Genomic DNA, 15,014 nt, shown 5'->3' with positions numbered 1-15,014 from the left:
TTGGATGTAATGTGCTGGCTCTGTTAGAACAGGTGTTGCAGTCTGCACTTAGCTTCAGGCATCACATTTCACTGCGTTCAGGATTCATTTCTCTGCAGGATCACTATTCAGCCATTAAAAAGAGAGAAAGACCCTCCTGCAGAGGATAATTCAGATCACCAAACCCAAGCTTCTGCTCTGAATTATCCTTGACTAGCCTGTGTCTCTGCATGTACTCTGATCAGAGTTGCAGATGGTTACCTTTCTAATGTAAGAACCTGAGTTACATGCACAAAGGCAGATGGTGTACCTGCACTCTAAGAATTGTATTACAGTCCTATCATGATGCTTTCCAGATTCTAGGCAATCTTAAGAAATTAGAAGGAGCCGGTTCTTTGTAGGAAGAGTAATTTAGTTACACTAAAAGTGAGCTTTCTTATCATGCTTTCATAAGCACGACTTCAGCAAATACCATTATGAATGCAGCAGTACTTGAATTCCAAGTCATTTCTTTGGTTTCATTCCACAATGAAAAAATTAATTTTCAATGAACAGGTTAATAAATACTTGCATTTTTGAGCAAGTACTTACTATTTGTAAAACATAAAGCTGGTTTGTTTGGGTTTTTTCCCCCCAAATTAAATTGTGTGATATCTGTGCAGATGTTTTTATGTCAGCCAATATAGAAATAGGTTAGAAAGAAACAGAAAGTGTGTGCAACATGAGAAAAGTGCTGTGTGATGCTCTGACTCAAAATACAGACTTTCTTGCAGAATTACTCTCTGTTCTTGTTCTTTCTTCATTAGCAAAATAGTTTGGCATGACTAGATTTTCTTCCTCCTCCTCTCTTTACCCCTTTCAAGTATTACATTACTTCTTTCCTCACCTTCCCTGCAAAGTGAAGAAGTAGTTTGTGCTCAGGTCTGTTTTAAGCCTCTGAACTTGAACATCAAATAAACCAAACTAGTTCCTTGGTGAATGAGAGATGAAGGAGAAATCATTAATAAGGTTCTTATTGACTCAGTGGCTTCAACATAATAGGAGCCCCAACATTTATTCCACTTTATATAGGGAGACATATGCAAGGCTTTTTCCTGAGTATGACAATACTGGTGTAAAGGAAAAAGGTTCAAATCAAAAGATTTACATTACTTAACACAAGAGAAATTTACCTTTTAAACATGAAATATTTTGTGTATTAAACATAGGCTATTAAGCATACCCTTTCTTTATCTTCTTAAACTAGCAATAAAGGTCAATAAAACCCCTTACTTGTCCTTGAGAGCTGGTGCCCCTATTGCCAGTGACACAAATGACAGTCTAAGCCAGCAGGTGTTCAGAAATACTTATTGTAAAATCAACTTTAGAGAATTCACAGTGGAGCTCACCAAAAAAAAAGGCCGTTTTCATTACTTTGTCAGCAACTTACTTTGTTCCCCAGCGCAGTCTTGGAAGCTGGTTTGCTAGAGGTTTTTCTCCTTGCGACTGAATCATGTCTTACACAATGAAACATTTTGGTGGAATATTTCAGTGTTTGAAAGACTTTGTTCTGACTATGTTTATGCACCTTTTGTTTTCTGTGAATGTTTGGTTCCTGAGACTTACTGGCATGCACATTCACTCAAAATGAATCTGAGAGATGCATGTGCATGTTACCATGGAAACTGAAAGCTGAACCCAAACAGTGGACCTGCTGCTGGGATGATTGTGTGCTTTATCCAGCTTGGGCATGGAACCAGTGCCATGTGAATTATCTGAACAGACACAGAACAACTGCAGCGGTTATGACTGACAGAAACTTCTTTGTCATTGATCTAGTGAGGGTAAAACCACGTTGTGGCTGGAAAATGATCTTACATTACAGCAGCTTAAAGAAGTATAATTTGGTTGTGCACATTCTACTAATAGAAAAGAAAACTTAAATGGACACAAATAGTTTTTTTGCCCCTAGTTATTTGCTCAACTTAATCTCTGTCTTCACTTCTTGATATGTTAATCCCTTCCCTGTGACCTCACAAGTCAATGGCTGGTGAGGACACACGCTTGGCTTTACAACTTCATTTCAAGATTAGATCTGAGAATTGTGAAAGGAAAAATACCCACTGCTTGTGGAAGATAAGATTATTTGGGTTTTTGTGTACCCCTAGTATGGGGGATGAGAAGGAAGTTGTTCCACTTTGCAAGCTACTTCTTAAAATATTATGCACCATAGAAAAAAATCTGCAGTTAGCCAAATGTCGCATCTTTGGTGGCTCTTTAGATGACAGTCACATGCTCTGTGGCAGTCACCATAAGGTTAGATACTTCACAAGAATCTGTAGTAGATAAAGAGATTAGATCTTTAAGAGTATTCACTGTTTGGTAAACTGAACCAGTGTAATTAGGTCTATTGTATAAGTCCTAAAGTAGAAAATTTTTCTTTGACTTAATATATTGCTCTTTGCAGTTCCTTTCATTCATAATTTCCATCAATCCATGCATATACTGCATTCCCCAAATTACCAGGTCTAGCAAAATTTTCTGTACCATTTAACTCCTACAAACCTTTGTAGTTTTTGATATTTTTGTCAGAGAAGCCACATAGTAATCTTTTTCAGTATCATAGGTCTTTAGTGGAAACTCTTCTGGGTTAAAGTGCTTTCTTTTCCCATTTCAGCTAAGTGAAATGATAGGAAAAGCTCCCAATCTTTTTTTACTACACACACTCCCCACACCCTACCCTTACCCCCTCCCCCTCACCCCGTCTTTAGCAAAGCAGTAGCTTATACTGTACAGCCCTTATGGCATCTCAGAGGAGTGGGTGAGAGAAGATACAAAATGGGAAATGTGCCCACCTTTAATGAAGTGGTACCTTTAAGCCTGCCTATATGGTACATGCTTTCTCCCAGGCTTCTGTAATCACCTGGGGGCCACAGAAAGGGGTTAACATAAAAAGACTTGGATTCAGGCAAACTGTAAATGCAACTGAAGAGTGATTATTCCCGTCTCATCAAAAACAGAAATTAATCATTTCACATCCAGTTAATTGTTACAACACGTTATGCTCTTCATGTCCTTTTCTGAGCTAGTTTTAGAGATGCAATAAATAGAAGTTTCAGACTGCACAAAATTCAAATGGTGCCAGTTTCTGGGAATGAAATTAATATTTTTTTTTTTTGATCCTTGAGGGTTTGATTTATTCATAACTCTTTTGAGAAATTCATGCAGTACAATTTTGGTGTTACTGTCTGTTAAAGATTTTCCCTCCTTTCCTTTTGTTGGCCCCATTTCTCCCACACACAAATCCACAAAGCCACAGATGCTCCGTTACAATGATGTCAGTCTTGCTACATGCTCCAGCTGTTTGGTAGGTACATTTATAAAGTTCAGCCTTTTACATTATGCCATAAATGTATATTTCATGTATAAACATAAAGCTAACATATTGCAGATCACTCTAAGTGTAATTTTAATGGAGGTTCAGTAAGTTTAAAAAATACTGAAGAGTGTTTAATCTTTCCGTTGGCAACATATTCATAGTAAGTTTTCCAATTATTTTTTTTTTCTGAAGGTAGGTTTGAATGTTCCCTGCCCCCTCTGCTATTTCATCCTCTGTGATCTTTGGAGAAAGCAGGGAGTTATTTTAGTAAGACAATATGTATTTTAAATAAAGATGTCTGAGGAAAAATATGTTTCGACATCTTTTTGGTGCTTCACCCCTCACTTAATGTTCTGTACATTTACCAGCATACCACACTGAAAAACACCTAATTCCTGGAATTGCCAGATATCAGTGCTATTCGATATGGTAGATAGTCTGTTGATATGACATATAAAATCTGACAGATTGTTTTAACAATTTATCAAGAATTGGGCCTGAGCCTTAAAGCTTTTCTTTGTATTGTGTCCTGAATTTCAAAAGAAAGGCTAAGCAGTGCCTATTTGGCTCTGCCTCCTTCCCCTTTTCTCACTGGTATGTGCTTAAGAGTTCAGCTCATTGTAACTATGTGGATCATTGAATAGTGCCCACAGGATCCTTCGCTGGTCTCCCCTGGGTGCTTTCCTTCTTATAAGCAATGTCTTTATTTCTTGCTGTCCTTTTGAGTTCCCTACTTTGTCTTAATTTGAATGTGATGCTGAGTTATCACCGTATTTGTACCATACAGTCATCATTATTCTAAAATAAATCTCCTCACTTAGGAAGATTTTGAGGCTTAATCTCTGTTTTGTTGGCTCAGTAGTAAAATGACTCTCAAGAGGACTGATGAAAGCTGAGATCTTTCTCAGTAGTTCATGATGCTTCAATCAAGACCCAGAGAGAATAAAGGCCCTAATGTGATCGTAGAGGCTAAAGTTTGGGACCATGAGTTATCACTATGTGGCTGCAGAAGAACCTTCATTAGCTTTGAAAATTGGTTTCATGTATACTTAAAAAAATCCAGTTCATAAATACGTAGAGCAGAGATTCAATATTGAAATCTGAAAAAGGAAAAACTGATAAACTCTGTGGTAATTCACTTGTGTCCCAGTCTCAGCATTAAGATATCAGCAGTATCAGTTCTGTTTCACCCGTGTCCCTTTCAGCATCATGTACATGTCAAAATGGACGACCATTCTGTGAAATAAGGGAAGTATTGCCTTAGATCCTCTACTTTTACAAGGTGTGGTGATACCATATGATATATAAAGCCAGTGTTATTTGTAACTGTAATCCTGGTATCAGCTTAAAACCTAAGAAAACCTGTTGCTCAGAAATACAGATAATGTCACCGTTATTTGATTTCTTTCTAATTTTCAGGTCTTTTGTTATCCAGCAAATCCCAAGCAGCAATCTCTTCATGGTGGTAGTAGATAACGAATGCTTCTGCGATTCTGTCCCACCAATTACCATGGCACCTATAGAAATAAGGTATATCCTTTTTACTTGCAAAGTTGTCAGAAAGATATTCAAGATGCAAATATTGAAAAAATTCTTATTACATAAAACTTGCATTACATGACTTAATAAATAATGCATCATTACCCACTATAAAGTGGTTGAGTGTTTGAAATTAAGCTAGATGAGACTATATTCTTACTTATTTTCAAGGAGAATTCACTTTTTTTTTTTTTGAACACCCAATACAAATTAAGCAAACACAATTATGGGCATCTTTAAGCATCATAAAGTCATGGTCATCTTTAGGTAGCTGAACAAATTAGTATAAGTATGTAATTTCCTTATAAAAATGGAGCTCCTGATATTGGAACTTCTAAAAGTCTTTACGGTCTAGATATTTTTTTTATTTCAGGGTTGGACTGGAGTATTGAAAGTATTTTGGTAACCTGCTTCGAAAAATATAGATAGGTAGCAAATAAATCCATCACTTGATTTTTAGTCGCCCTACTTTTTTATTTTGTGCTGTTCTGTAGGATTTGTTTTCTCATATAAGTTGGAATTTATCAAAAGTAGCTTACAGTGTGCTTTTATTTTAGACTACTTACGGAAAGACAGGTTAGCAAGGTAAATACAAATCATACTCTCTAAACTGTGAATCACTGAGGAGAAAGCGCTAGAATTACCTTTTTCTTGTGTTGACCACGCATATCACTTTGGATTTTTGATTGAGAGAGGAAGTAGCTGAAAGACTATGTTCATTTCAAAATACTCCCATAAAAATGCAATGCTCAAAACATCTGTCCTTAACTACCTTGTACATAATGAATCCCTTAAATGTGAACGCTTGAAATCTCAGAAGATAAGAAGGCGCCCAGAGTCCTGTCATGGATTTCATCCTGAAGTAAGTTCCTATCTATTCTTCCTTTGTTTTGGACTCTGATAGATGTTTTATTTCTCTAAAAGAAAAAAAAGAAAAAAAAAAAAGAGAAAAAAGAAAAGCTACCTTCTAAGATGAAACATCAAGAAATATTCTGAACACTCAGAACACAGTAGGAAAGGGAAGTGGGTGACTTTTTAAGTGATGCATATCTTTTGAATACTCCTGTAGGCAATGTGTTGATTTACTGCTTTTATAGACTATTTTGTGTCATGTAAGAGAATGTGGTAGGATGTGAGCATGAACTGGCAGCCAGGAATATCTGAGAATTTCTGTGGCTCAAGCACAGACCACAGTATTCCTCATTAGAGATGGTTGCTAACTTTGTACTGTTAAAGATTTTTTCAGTAACTAGCTTTTGTATTTCAACTGTCATTATATTTACACATATTGCTTGGGAGAGATCATTACTGCTCTGTTCTGCATAGTAGTCTTATTTGTATAGGGGCAAAAATATTTGGTAGGGACTGGGACATGATTACAGTGGATTGTACAGTGTATGTTCATAGACATCTATTTGGCTCTGGAGTAACTTCTATGAATTCAATGGTGTAATGCAATGTAGAATGAGACCTAAAGTATGGCATGGAGGAGATATTGCATGCCTGTTGATCATGCTTATTTTCAGTCTACAGTATAAAGTTGTTCAAATGAAAGTCTGTACCTGTATTAATTCCTGAGTATATTTAGTTCATGGGTTTTGTTGTTTGAACCTGTGCTACATAGACAGAAGAGGATAAGAATGATCATGTGTATCTTAATTGAGTGTATTTATTTCCCTCTTTTTTGTGTGTGTTTTTTTGTCGTTTTGCTTTGGTTTGTTTTGTTTATTTGTTTTTGTTGTTGTTTTTTAGGAAAATGCAAGAGAATGTGGTGGTGTCTCAGGCCTTACTGCTAAACCTCCTCTTGTTGCTTTTGTTGTTCTTCTGCTGTTGACGATTTTCTCAAGGTGACATTGACTGATGTGTTCAATTGGCATGCTAATACATGGATAAACTGTGAACTGGGAAATGGTGCAACATAAAGGACGTGAAATATAGTCAGAGCATCAGCATTTCATGATTTTAAACTGTTGGTGATATAAATTCTTAAAAATATGTTGAAAAGAGATTTATCTTTTTACTTTGCAAGTCATGCAGATGTGAATTTGGCATATGGTAGTCATGATTCATCAAAAAGGACTCGGTAGATAGAGGTGACCATTGCTTTGTCCCATTGAAAATAATTTAAAACTGTGTACTTTTTTCAATAAAGTATATTAAAATCACAGTTTCAGAGTGTATTTTAAGTATGATAATGTATTTGTTCTACTAATTAATGATGAGAAGAGAATAAAATAAATGGAAGATGCTTTATTATGCTTTAAACCTATTTCTGAAAAGATTAAGAGGAAAATGTGGAGTTATATTTTTAGAATAAAGTAGAAGAACTTCTATTAACTAGTCAAAGAACCACATGTGCATGTATGAAGCTAAGCAGGTAATATGCTGTGCTGAATTATAGTGAAGGTTTGTTTTCTGTAAATATCTCAGTCACATTTAGAGAGTGAGCCAAAGCCTGATTAAAGCCTTTTGCCTAACTTGGTCAAGCTTTAGATCAGATAGGTTGATTTGGTTGCAGATGGCAAAATTAAATACTTTTCATCTGTTACAATTTGTGGGAAGATATGTAAAATAAGCTCTATAAAAGGATGATGCTTTTCTGTTAGTGTTCTGCCCTACAGACATCATGTCAGCCGGGAGAAGCTCATTATTAGGAAATTTATAAGCAGACAAAGTTTGACTTGCAACACATCTGTGTCAGTAGAACTCATGGCTTTCACTGAGAATTCATTGAAGCTCACCCTGAGTGAGCAAAGATCGAGACCAGTATTTTTTTTTTGTTCTAGGCCTTACATTCTTCTTTGTAAGGGAAATGAGAATATAAAATTAGATTTTTTTTGAGTCTTTTAAAACCCTTTCCATAGAAGGATATTTATCCTTCACCTTGTATGATGAGTATATACCTCTTGTAATTGTTAGCAATGTCTGTTGTGGATATGTTTTATGAAGATCTTGATCTTTGAAGTATGTTAATCCTTCAGTTTATCTTTGCCATTTTATATGAAGTAGCGTGCTATCAAGTGAATATAATGTACTTCTAACAATATCATACATTAGATGCAAAATAAAATGCCACTATTCTAAATCTGGTGCTTGAAGATTGAAGTTTCCTGATTGGGAGTAAGTATGATTTTAGCATTTGATAAATGCTAAGCAGATTTACTGTGTGTCTGTAAGTGAGAATAGGGAGCTAAGACAGCTAAGGGGCTTTGTTTTAAGGAATACTATCCAGCTTGTAAGAGGAAGAACTAGTAAAATAAGATTTCCACTTCAGTGCTTTAGCAGGTTAAAATGCACACTGGTACTTCCTCTGGTTCTGAAACCATAAAGAATTTTGTCTGGACTCATAATTTTTATTTCCTCATCTTTTTTTGGTTAGGAATGCTTTTCTACAGACTTCTCTGTCCATCCTTGTTGGTCTCAAAATCACTCACTATGGGAATAATTTTCCAGCTGACATACAGCCGATCTGTTGTCCTAGCGACATGCTCTGTTTACTAAGCTAATTGGGAATTCAAGGCATTTTCTACACTTGGAGCGACACAGATATCCTGCAGTTCTTTGCTTGGTTTTGCTCTAAGCATCATTCCCCCTTACCCTCTACCATTCTTCCCAAAATTAATCTCAATACTTTATTTATAATGTATTTTAGTTTCTGATTTTCCTTCTGATTTTCCAGAATCAGCAACAGTATAGACTTATAATGATTTTGTATGTCTGGTGCTTGTTCTTTCTCAATGCAATTGAAATGGGAAATGTTTATAAACCAATAGAGTCCAGGTGATTTTTCCTTTTATTAGAAGTTGAAAAGAAAAATCTTTCTCATTAGAGCCATTGAAAAGCTCTGCATACAAATGCCTGCACTGTCTGATGTATAAATTATCATTGCTCTTGCAAAGAAAAGAAATACATTAAAGGAGAAAATTTATTTCTACTGAACCAAGATTAAAATGTCTAATAATAATTCATCGTTAATTTTGGAAAGGGGTGAACAGTTCTGTAATTAGAAAGGAGCCAGGGAGTAACAACAGCGATTAAAATATGACAGTCTAAATTAATATTGTGAAAGAGATTGAAATGTGGATATGTAAATGAATATTGCTCAGAGAAATGTGACAGTTCATTTTCATACATTAAGACAAAGTTTTAAAGGCAGAATGTGCTGGTGTACATAAACAAGTTACTATGTAAAACAGAATAGTCCAGATAAGTTGCTAAGTGTAAAAACACTTATGAGTCACTATTTTTTGCTAATTAAGAAGTCTATTTAATTTTCTATTTATTCCTTTCGAAGTTTTTGATGCAATGTGAATTTAGGTATGTAAAGCCAGCAGTTTAGGAGAAATAGAGATGTTGCCTTGGGTTCATATTTATGGATCTTTGCCTGAACAGGTTCTCCTATTCAGTTGAGTGTATTCAGTCACTAACATTTGTGTGGCTTTTTCTCAGTTTCAAACATCAATCATGAGTGCATGTGATAGATCAACAGTATGCCAGTGATAATGCTGTCAGATCTCTTTGAATTGATTTATTTGAACCAATTGGCTGCATCTACACTGGTTATGTGAGTCTGTCTGGAAACATTTCTTGGCACTGAGGCCAACTAAGTGGCGTGTGTATATGCTAGTAAGATTTCTTGGTCTTCAAAACGGAGTAGCTGCAATGCAGTCGACGTCCAAACACAGAAACAATGATTATGAGTTTTATGGGACAGAGCTAGCTGACACAGGCTGAAAGCATGCCAAGGACTGTTCGAAAGTTTTACAGAAAATCTGATCTCATTCTAATGCATTGGAATGTTCCTGACTGCTGTTAAGTTTACCAGTCTGTGTGTCATCATTAGCTCTGTAACACTGAGAAGGAATTAAATTTCGTAACCTTACTAGTGCTACTCTCTGAAATTCTGAAAATATCATGCAAGCTCTGATCCAAAATCCGATGTAATCAATACCAAAACACGGATGTATACGAATGCATACATACAGCTGCATATATGTAAATGATACGTACTTTTAATAAACAGCAAATTCAGACACCATCTATATTTTTTATTTCCTTGAACCTGAGGTCAAGTCCAGGGAGAACCAGCACAACTGTAAAATCTGTTTCTATGCAGCAAGAGGTATTGCTGAAAGTTTCGGCTTCCTGGTTTTGCTTTTGTGGAGGCTTTGTTTTGTTTTGGTTTGGGGTTTTTTTTCACTTTGTTAATGGCATTGATTTTCAACTTATTAGCCCCATCTGCTGCCTCTTCCTTTAATCTTAATACAGCAAAAGTTGTCTGGGGGAGCAGGACTGGCCACGGACACACCATTTTTAGTAGCTTTGTGTGGGAAAACTATCTGCCCATAACTGTCAATGCTGCAAACAGTCCTTTAAAATCCTGTAAGCCAGAAAGCCTCAGGCAGGTTTCTGCAGCTGTGCTATCTCCTCTCATTGTTTTTTGTGACACTGGGACTGCCTGACCCACTACATTTTGCTGCCAGGGCCAATTCTGCAATATATATGCTAGGTGAAACAGGTGGTTGCCTAAGGCAAGAAGATATTAAAAGCAGCCGTGTTTGTTTCATTGCCTAAATAGCTCCAAGAGACTGATTCAGTTTTTTTCTGATCTCAAGAACCCCCAGAACAAGGCACTGGTCCTTTGGGTTCAAAAGGCAAGTTAGAGGTTTGGCTCAAAACATCCGTGGCTAGAAGATGCCAGTTATTTCCATTTGTTTTGTGAGCCCTTTTATGGCCTCCAAGGGCTTTTGCATCTTGGGACTTTCCAACTCATGCAACTTTAATGTAAAAAGGCATTTGCAGTTGGGAAGTTTCTGCAGAATGGTGCATCAGTGTCTTTCAACTCTAGAAAGTATTGTTTATTTAATTTTCCTACTTGATTATTCTTTTCCCTGTGCTAAGATACTTCCATTAGCATGATTTTTTTCTTCTTGTCCAAGTTCTTCCCCATGGTTAGAAAGGTTTCAAGTTCGTATTTAGCTGACTTGCTATTTATCTGTTTTACAAAGATGTACTCTTTCTGACAGGTCCAGCTCCCATTTATCTACTGAGAGAGATGTGGTTCCCATATACAACATCTTCAGAAGATCTCACTGGAATTTATCCCAATCCAGTCTGAAGGCAATTTTCTTCTGTCTCGTCTTTAGCCTTTAGCCATTAGGGTCAGATCATATTTCTTCCAATGGAATAATATTCTAGCTATAGTTCCTTGGGAGAATTTACCTCATTTTCAAGATTCAGTCCTATGTTTCTTCCTAAGAGTACTTTTGGATATGGATGCTATAAGTTGGATATACAAAGTCATAGTGTATTCTTGTGATGCTCTGAGTAGAAGGATATGCTTCCAACTCTTTCAGACTTTTTTTTCCTTCTTCTTGTTATATTGGTCAGCAAAGCCAATGTTATTTTATTTTTTGCAATTCCACTAGAAATTATTTTAAAAGTCCGCAGTTCTGTCCACCAGATGCTTTGAAGAATTTCAAAGGACATTGCTAATCTAGGAAGAAGCCATTGAGTTTCGTTGCATTAGAGTTAGAACAAGAGGCATTTTTGTGTTAGTGTTAATTTAGGTTGCAGGTTAAAAATAGTAATATAAAAAAGCTATACTACCCTTCAGTAACCAATATTAACAAAATGTATGCAATATATTTTAAAATATTTTTTAAATGCCAAATGGCTGCTCAATGATCAGTTTTATGAACACGAAACTTCGTTTTCAGAGCTAGATCTAATTCCAACTGAAATGAGGATAAACAAGGCACGCTCTTTCATTGTGAAAGCACTGCATTCCCATGCGCGGATATGTTAAATATCTAATTACTGAAGGTTCCTTTAGTTCTGTAATTTAAAAAGAAAACTGCTCTTTCTTAAACAGAAAAAAAATCATTAAAGAGTTATAATTATTTTCTCCAAAGTCTGACAGTGGCCTTACTTAAAAGTAGCCAGTATGTGAATTGGTACAGCCAACCAAGAGATGAGGTGCTAACACCTTAAGAAGACAATTTTCATTTCAACACTTTTACAGATTTGATTGCTCATCAATGTGGCAGAAATAACCAATTAATTGTGTTTATGTCAAGATAGCCTCTAACACCTCACAAGGTGTCAAATCTCACATTTGTTCTCTGCTCTGCTGCAAACTGAGCAGCATATGGGGTATGTGCCTGCAGAGAGAGTTGTAGGTAGGTAATTCACCCCAAATTGACAAAATAGTATTAAAAAAAATTAATACAGTATTAAGTGACACAAAAACAACTGTATTCCCTGTGATATTTTCATTTATTAACTGAAAGTCTTTTGTTATCTTTATGTTAAATGGAATCGAGCCTGAATTTGCAGTTTATCATGTCAAAGTGCTGCAAAATCCAAGATGCTTGTTGAAGAGTTGAGCTCTAGTTCATTCAGGTAGTGCAGACTTTGGTTATCTCACTTGAATTCTTTTATCAAAAGGTTATAAGGAGTTGACAGCTAGTAGGGCCTCTGTAAGATCAAACTTGAAAGATGGCTTTTTTGTTCCAGATGTGTTCTTGAACTGTACTTATATGTGTTTAAAGCAGCCTTGTAAGAAAAGGTTACACTTGACAATTCTGAGTCAAATTTGAACCTTAATACCAGAAGTTCAAGTGGTTAATTTTGGGTTTGTTTGACTATGTTAGGATTTAGTTTGCAGCTTTAACACACTGAGTATTTCACTTCCAGGAGAAAGGGAAGATCAGATTTCAGTTCATAGCAAGAAGTGTTTTAAATAAACTATTTAAATGTCTTAGGAAGAGTGCTAAATGTTTAATAGAGAAAGCTAGTTGGGACTAGTTGGGATAGCTGAGCTAATCGAGAATGCTTTTGGCAGGCATGCAAATGTGCAGATGGCTCCTGAGACAGGAAATAAAGAATTGTTTTGTGTCATTTCTTTGTTAGTATTTTGGCACTGGTCAGTTGGTTTTAGCTGGAAAATGAAAGATTATTTTTCATTTGCCCATGTTGTTTGTGGGGAAAAAATAGATAGAATTAATTTGTAACCAGCCAGCTGCATTCCTGGATCACTGTCTCTGAGACTTTACTGTGATATGTGCAATAGTTAAGATATAATTCCAAGTTCCTGTCAATATTTTATTATCCGTTATAGTTAATAAAGCTGTTTAGGTACATCTGTTTCATGTCTACAGATGTGAGTGAAATATTTAGGGAAAAAATAATCTACTTGCATTGCTAGTTTCTAAGCATAAAAAAACAAAACAGAGCCACAATTAATTTGCAATTTCATTATCTCTAACATATTCAAAAGAACAAGACACAAAACCTAGTGATAATGGAGACTTGTGATTTCCATTCATCAGGTCTTTGTGGGTTTCAGAAGGGCATTTTGTTTTAAAGCAGACATTTTTGCTGCTTTTTTTTCTTCAGTGTTTCAAAGTCCAAATCCAGATAACTTCAAGAACTCCCAGGAAATCTCTTCTCTGGAGTAATGGTGAACAAAGACTATTTTGACTTCAGCTTAAACCCTGAAGTTAATGTGATACACTTAAATTCATACAAGTATGGACTCAATACGGAATATATCGTTACTATCCTTAAGGTCTACTAGTAATGATAAAAGCAGAGATCTCTGTAGGAAAATAAATATTCTGTGAGATACGAAGGTCAAGAATTGTTATTTTCCACTGATAAAACTTTCTTGGCAAAAAAAACCCTCCTGATTTTATTTAAAAGAAAAAACTTTAAAAACTTGGGTTTATGAGAACTTAGAGAGGCAGTGCTTAAGTCCGTTTTTTAACCATGAAATCCTTTTGACATATGGCAGTCATTATGTATTTGCATTTGTCTATCTTGAAAGGTTTTTTTCTAATAGAAGATACACATTTAACATATTTTTCAATAAACACATGAAAACTTCTTAACGGTAAACAATGATCTTAAACAGCCTTGCCAAGCATGTAAATGATCTACAACTCCTAATGCACCAAAGATTGTTGCATATTTTCAGCTCTGCATTTGGGACCTCTAGGCAATGCTGTTTCAGATTAGGACACACCATGAATTTCTTAACTGCTTTATTTGATAGAAGAAGGCTTTATCCTTCTGATATTCATGGCAGAAAACCTGGAAATTTGTCCTGCCCATTCCTTTCCAAATACAGCAACCCTATCTTCATTAGTATCTGACAGATTTAAGATTAGTGGAGAATATACTAATGCAAAAAAAATTAAAGACTCTATCAGAAAAATAAACAGAAAAAAACCTTTGAGCTTTAGACTGCTTTCCCTGCCCATTCAGCTATTGCCTCAGTCTTGTGCAAGAAGAAAAATCCCCTGTTACATGTCTGGCATAGAAAGGAAATATTATGGCCTTTTGAAAGCGAAGAAAGAAACATTTTTCCTTCTGCTGTAGCAGTCAGTAGAAGTACCCAAGCAATGTTCTTGGAAATATTCTTGCTTTCACATAGACCTACTGGTAAAACTACCTATGAACAGGTAAGGCCTATTAGATTCAGCTTGTTTAGGTGTTAATCCAAGAATGAGCGCAAACCAGAACAAGTGAGATTCAAAGCTGAAGCAATTGAAGACAATGGAACAGAGGAGGGAACTTGGCTTGGAGTAAATTCTGAAAAATAGCAAAACAAAAAGACAAGCTACCCGCTGAGCTAGGTTTGGTCTTGTTTCAGCAGAGGGTTCTTAAACTGTTTTCCCTTATTGTCCTGATTTTACGGTTTGGGAGATGTAAATGCACGAAGCTCAGGATGTGAATCCCTTGAGATTTTACATTTCTATTTCAGTCGGGAAGTGGAAGTAGTCTATCGCTTGACCTGACTGGGCTGTAAATACTTTGCCCCAGAAATGTTACGTCAATCAAATCAGGAATTAAAATGGAGGAGCCTAGTCATTCAGCCAGTTGTGTGGAAATGATGTGAAGATACGGTCCCAAAGAATTTTACCTGTTACCTTCATATGCAGCCTATTAAACTACGCTGTCCTGAGACAAGGTAGGCTGATCATTAAAATTGCCACTGAATAAGAAATCAAGTGAAAAATATCTCCTGCAAATGCTACTAGACTCTTACCAATTTTTTAATAGAAATAGCAGGGATATAGGCACAGGTATATTTCACATATCTTTAGTGAAATTTAGCTTGGAGCATATAAAG

At 35.9% G+C, this 15,014-nt stretch overlaps 1 protein-coding gene across 1 annotated transcript in view; it reads left to right on the top strand.

Moving 5' to 3' along the window:
- Window positions 1-7,129, top strand: part of CACNA2D3 (calcium voltage-gated channel auxiliary subunit alpha2delta 3) — a 449,302-nt gene extending 442,173 nt beyond the window's left edge. Inside the window, exons 36-38 of the mRNA XM_057417633.1 lie at window positions 4,757-4,869; window positions 5,656-5,738; window positions 6,629-7,129. Coding sequence (XP_057273616.1) covers window positions 4,757-4,869; window positions 5,656-5,738; window positions 6,629-6,727 — 295 coding nt within the window. The 3' untranslated portion in view covers window positions 6,728-7,129. The remainder of the gene's footprint in view (window positions 1-4,756; window positions 4,870-5,655; window positions 5,739-6,628) is intronic.
- Window positions 7,130-15,014: the final 7,885 nt, after the last annotated feature.

The sequence above is a fragment of the Pezoporus wallicus genome, unplaced genomic scaffold (genome assembly GCF_028554395.1).
Source record: "Pezoporus wallicus isolate ANWC-B61680 ecotype Strahan unplaced genomic scaffold, APGP_CSIRO_Pwel_v1 contig_8542, whole genome shotgun sequence".
Lineage (NCBI taxonomy): Eukaryota > Metazoa > Chordata > Aves > Psittaciformes > Psittacidae > Pezoporus > Pezoporus wallicus.
The sequence above is the reverse complement of the archived record's forward strand: the minus strand, read 5'-3'. Positions and strand labels throughout refer to the sequence as shown.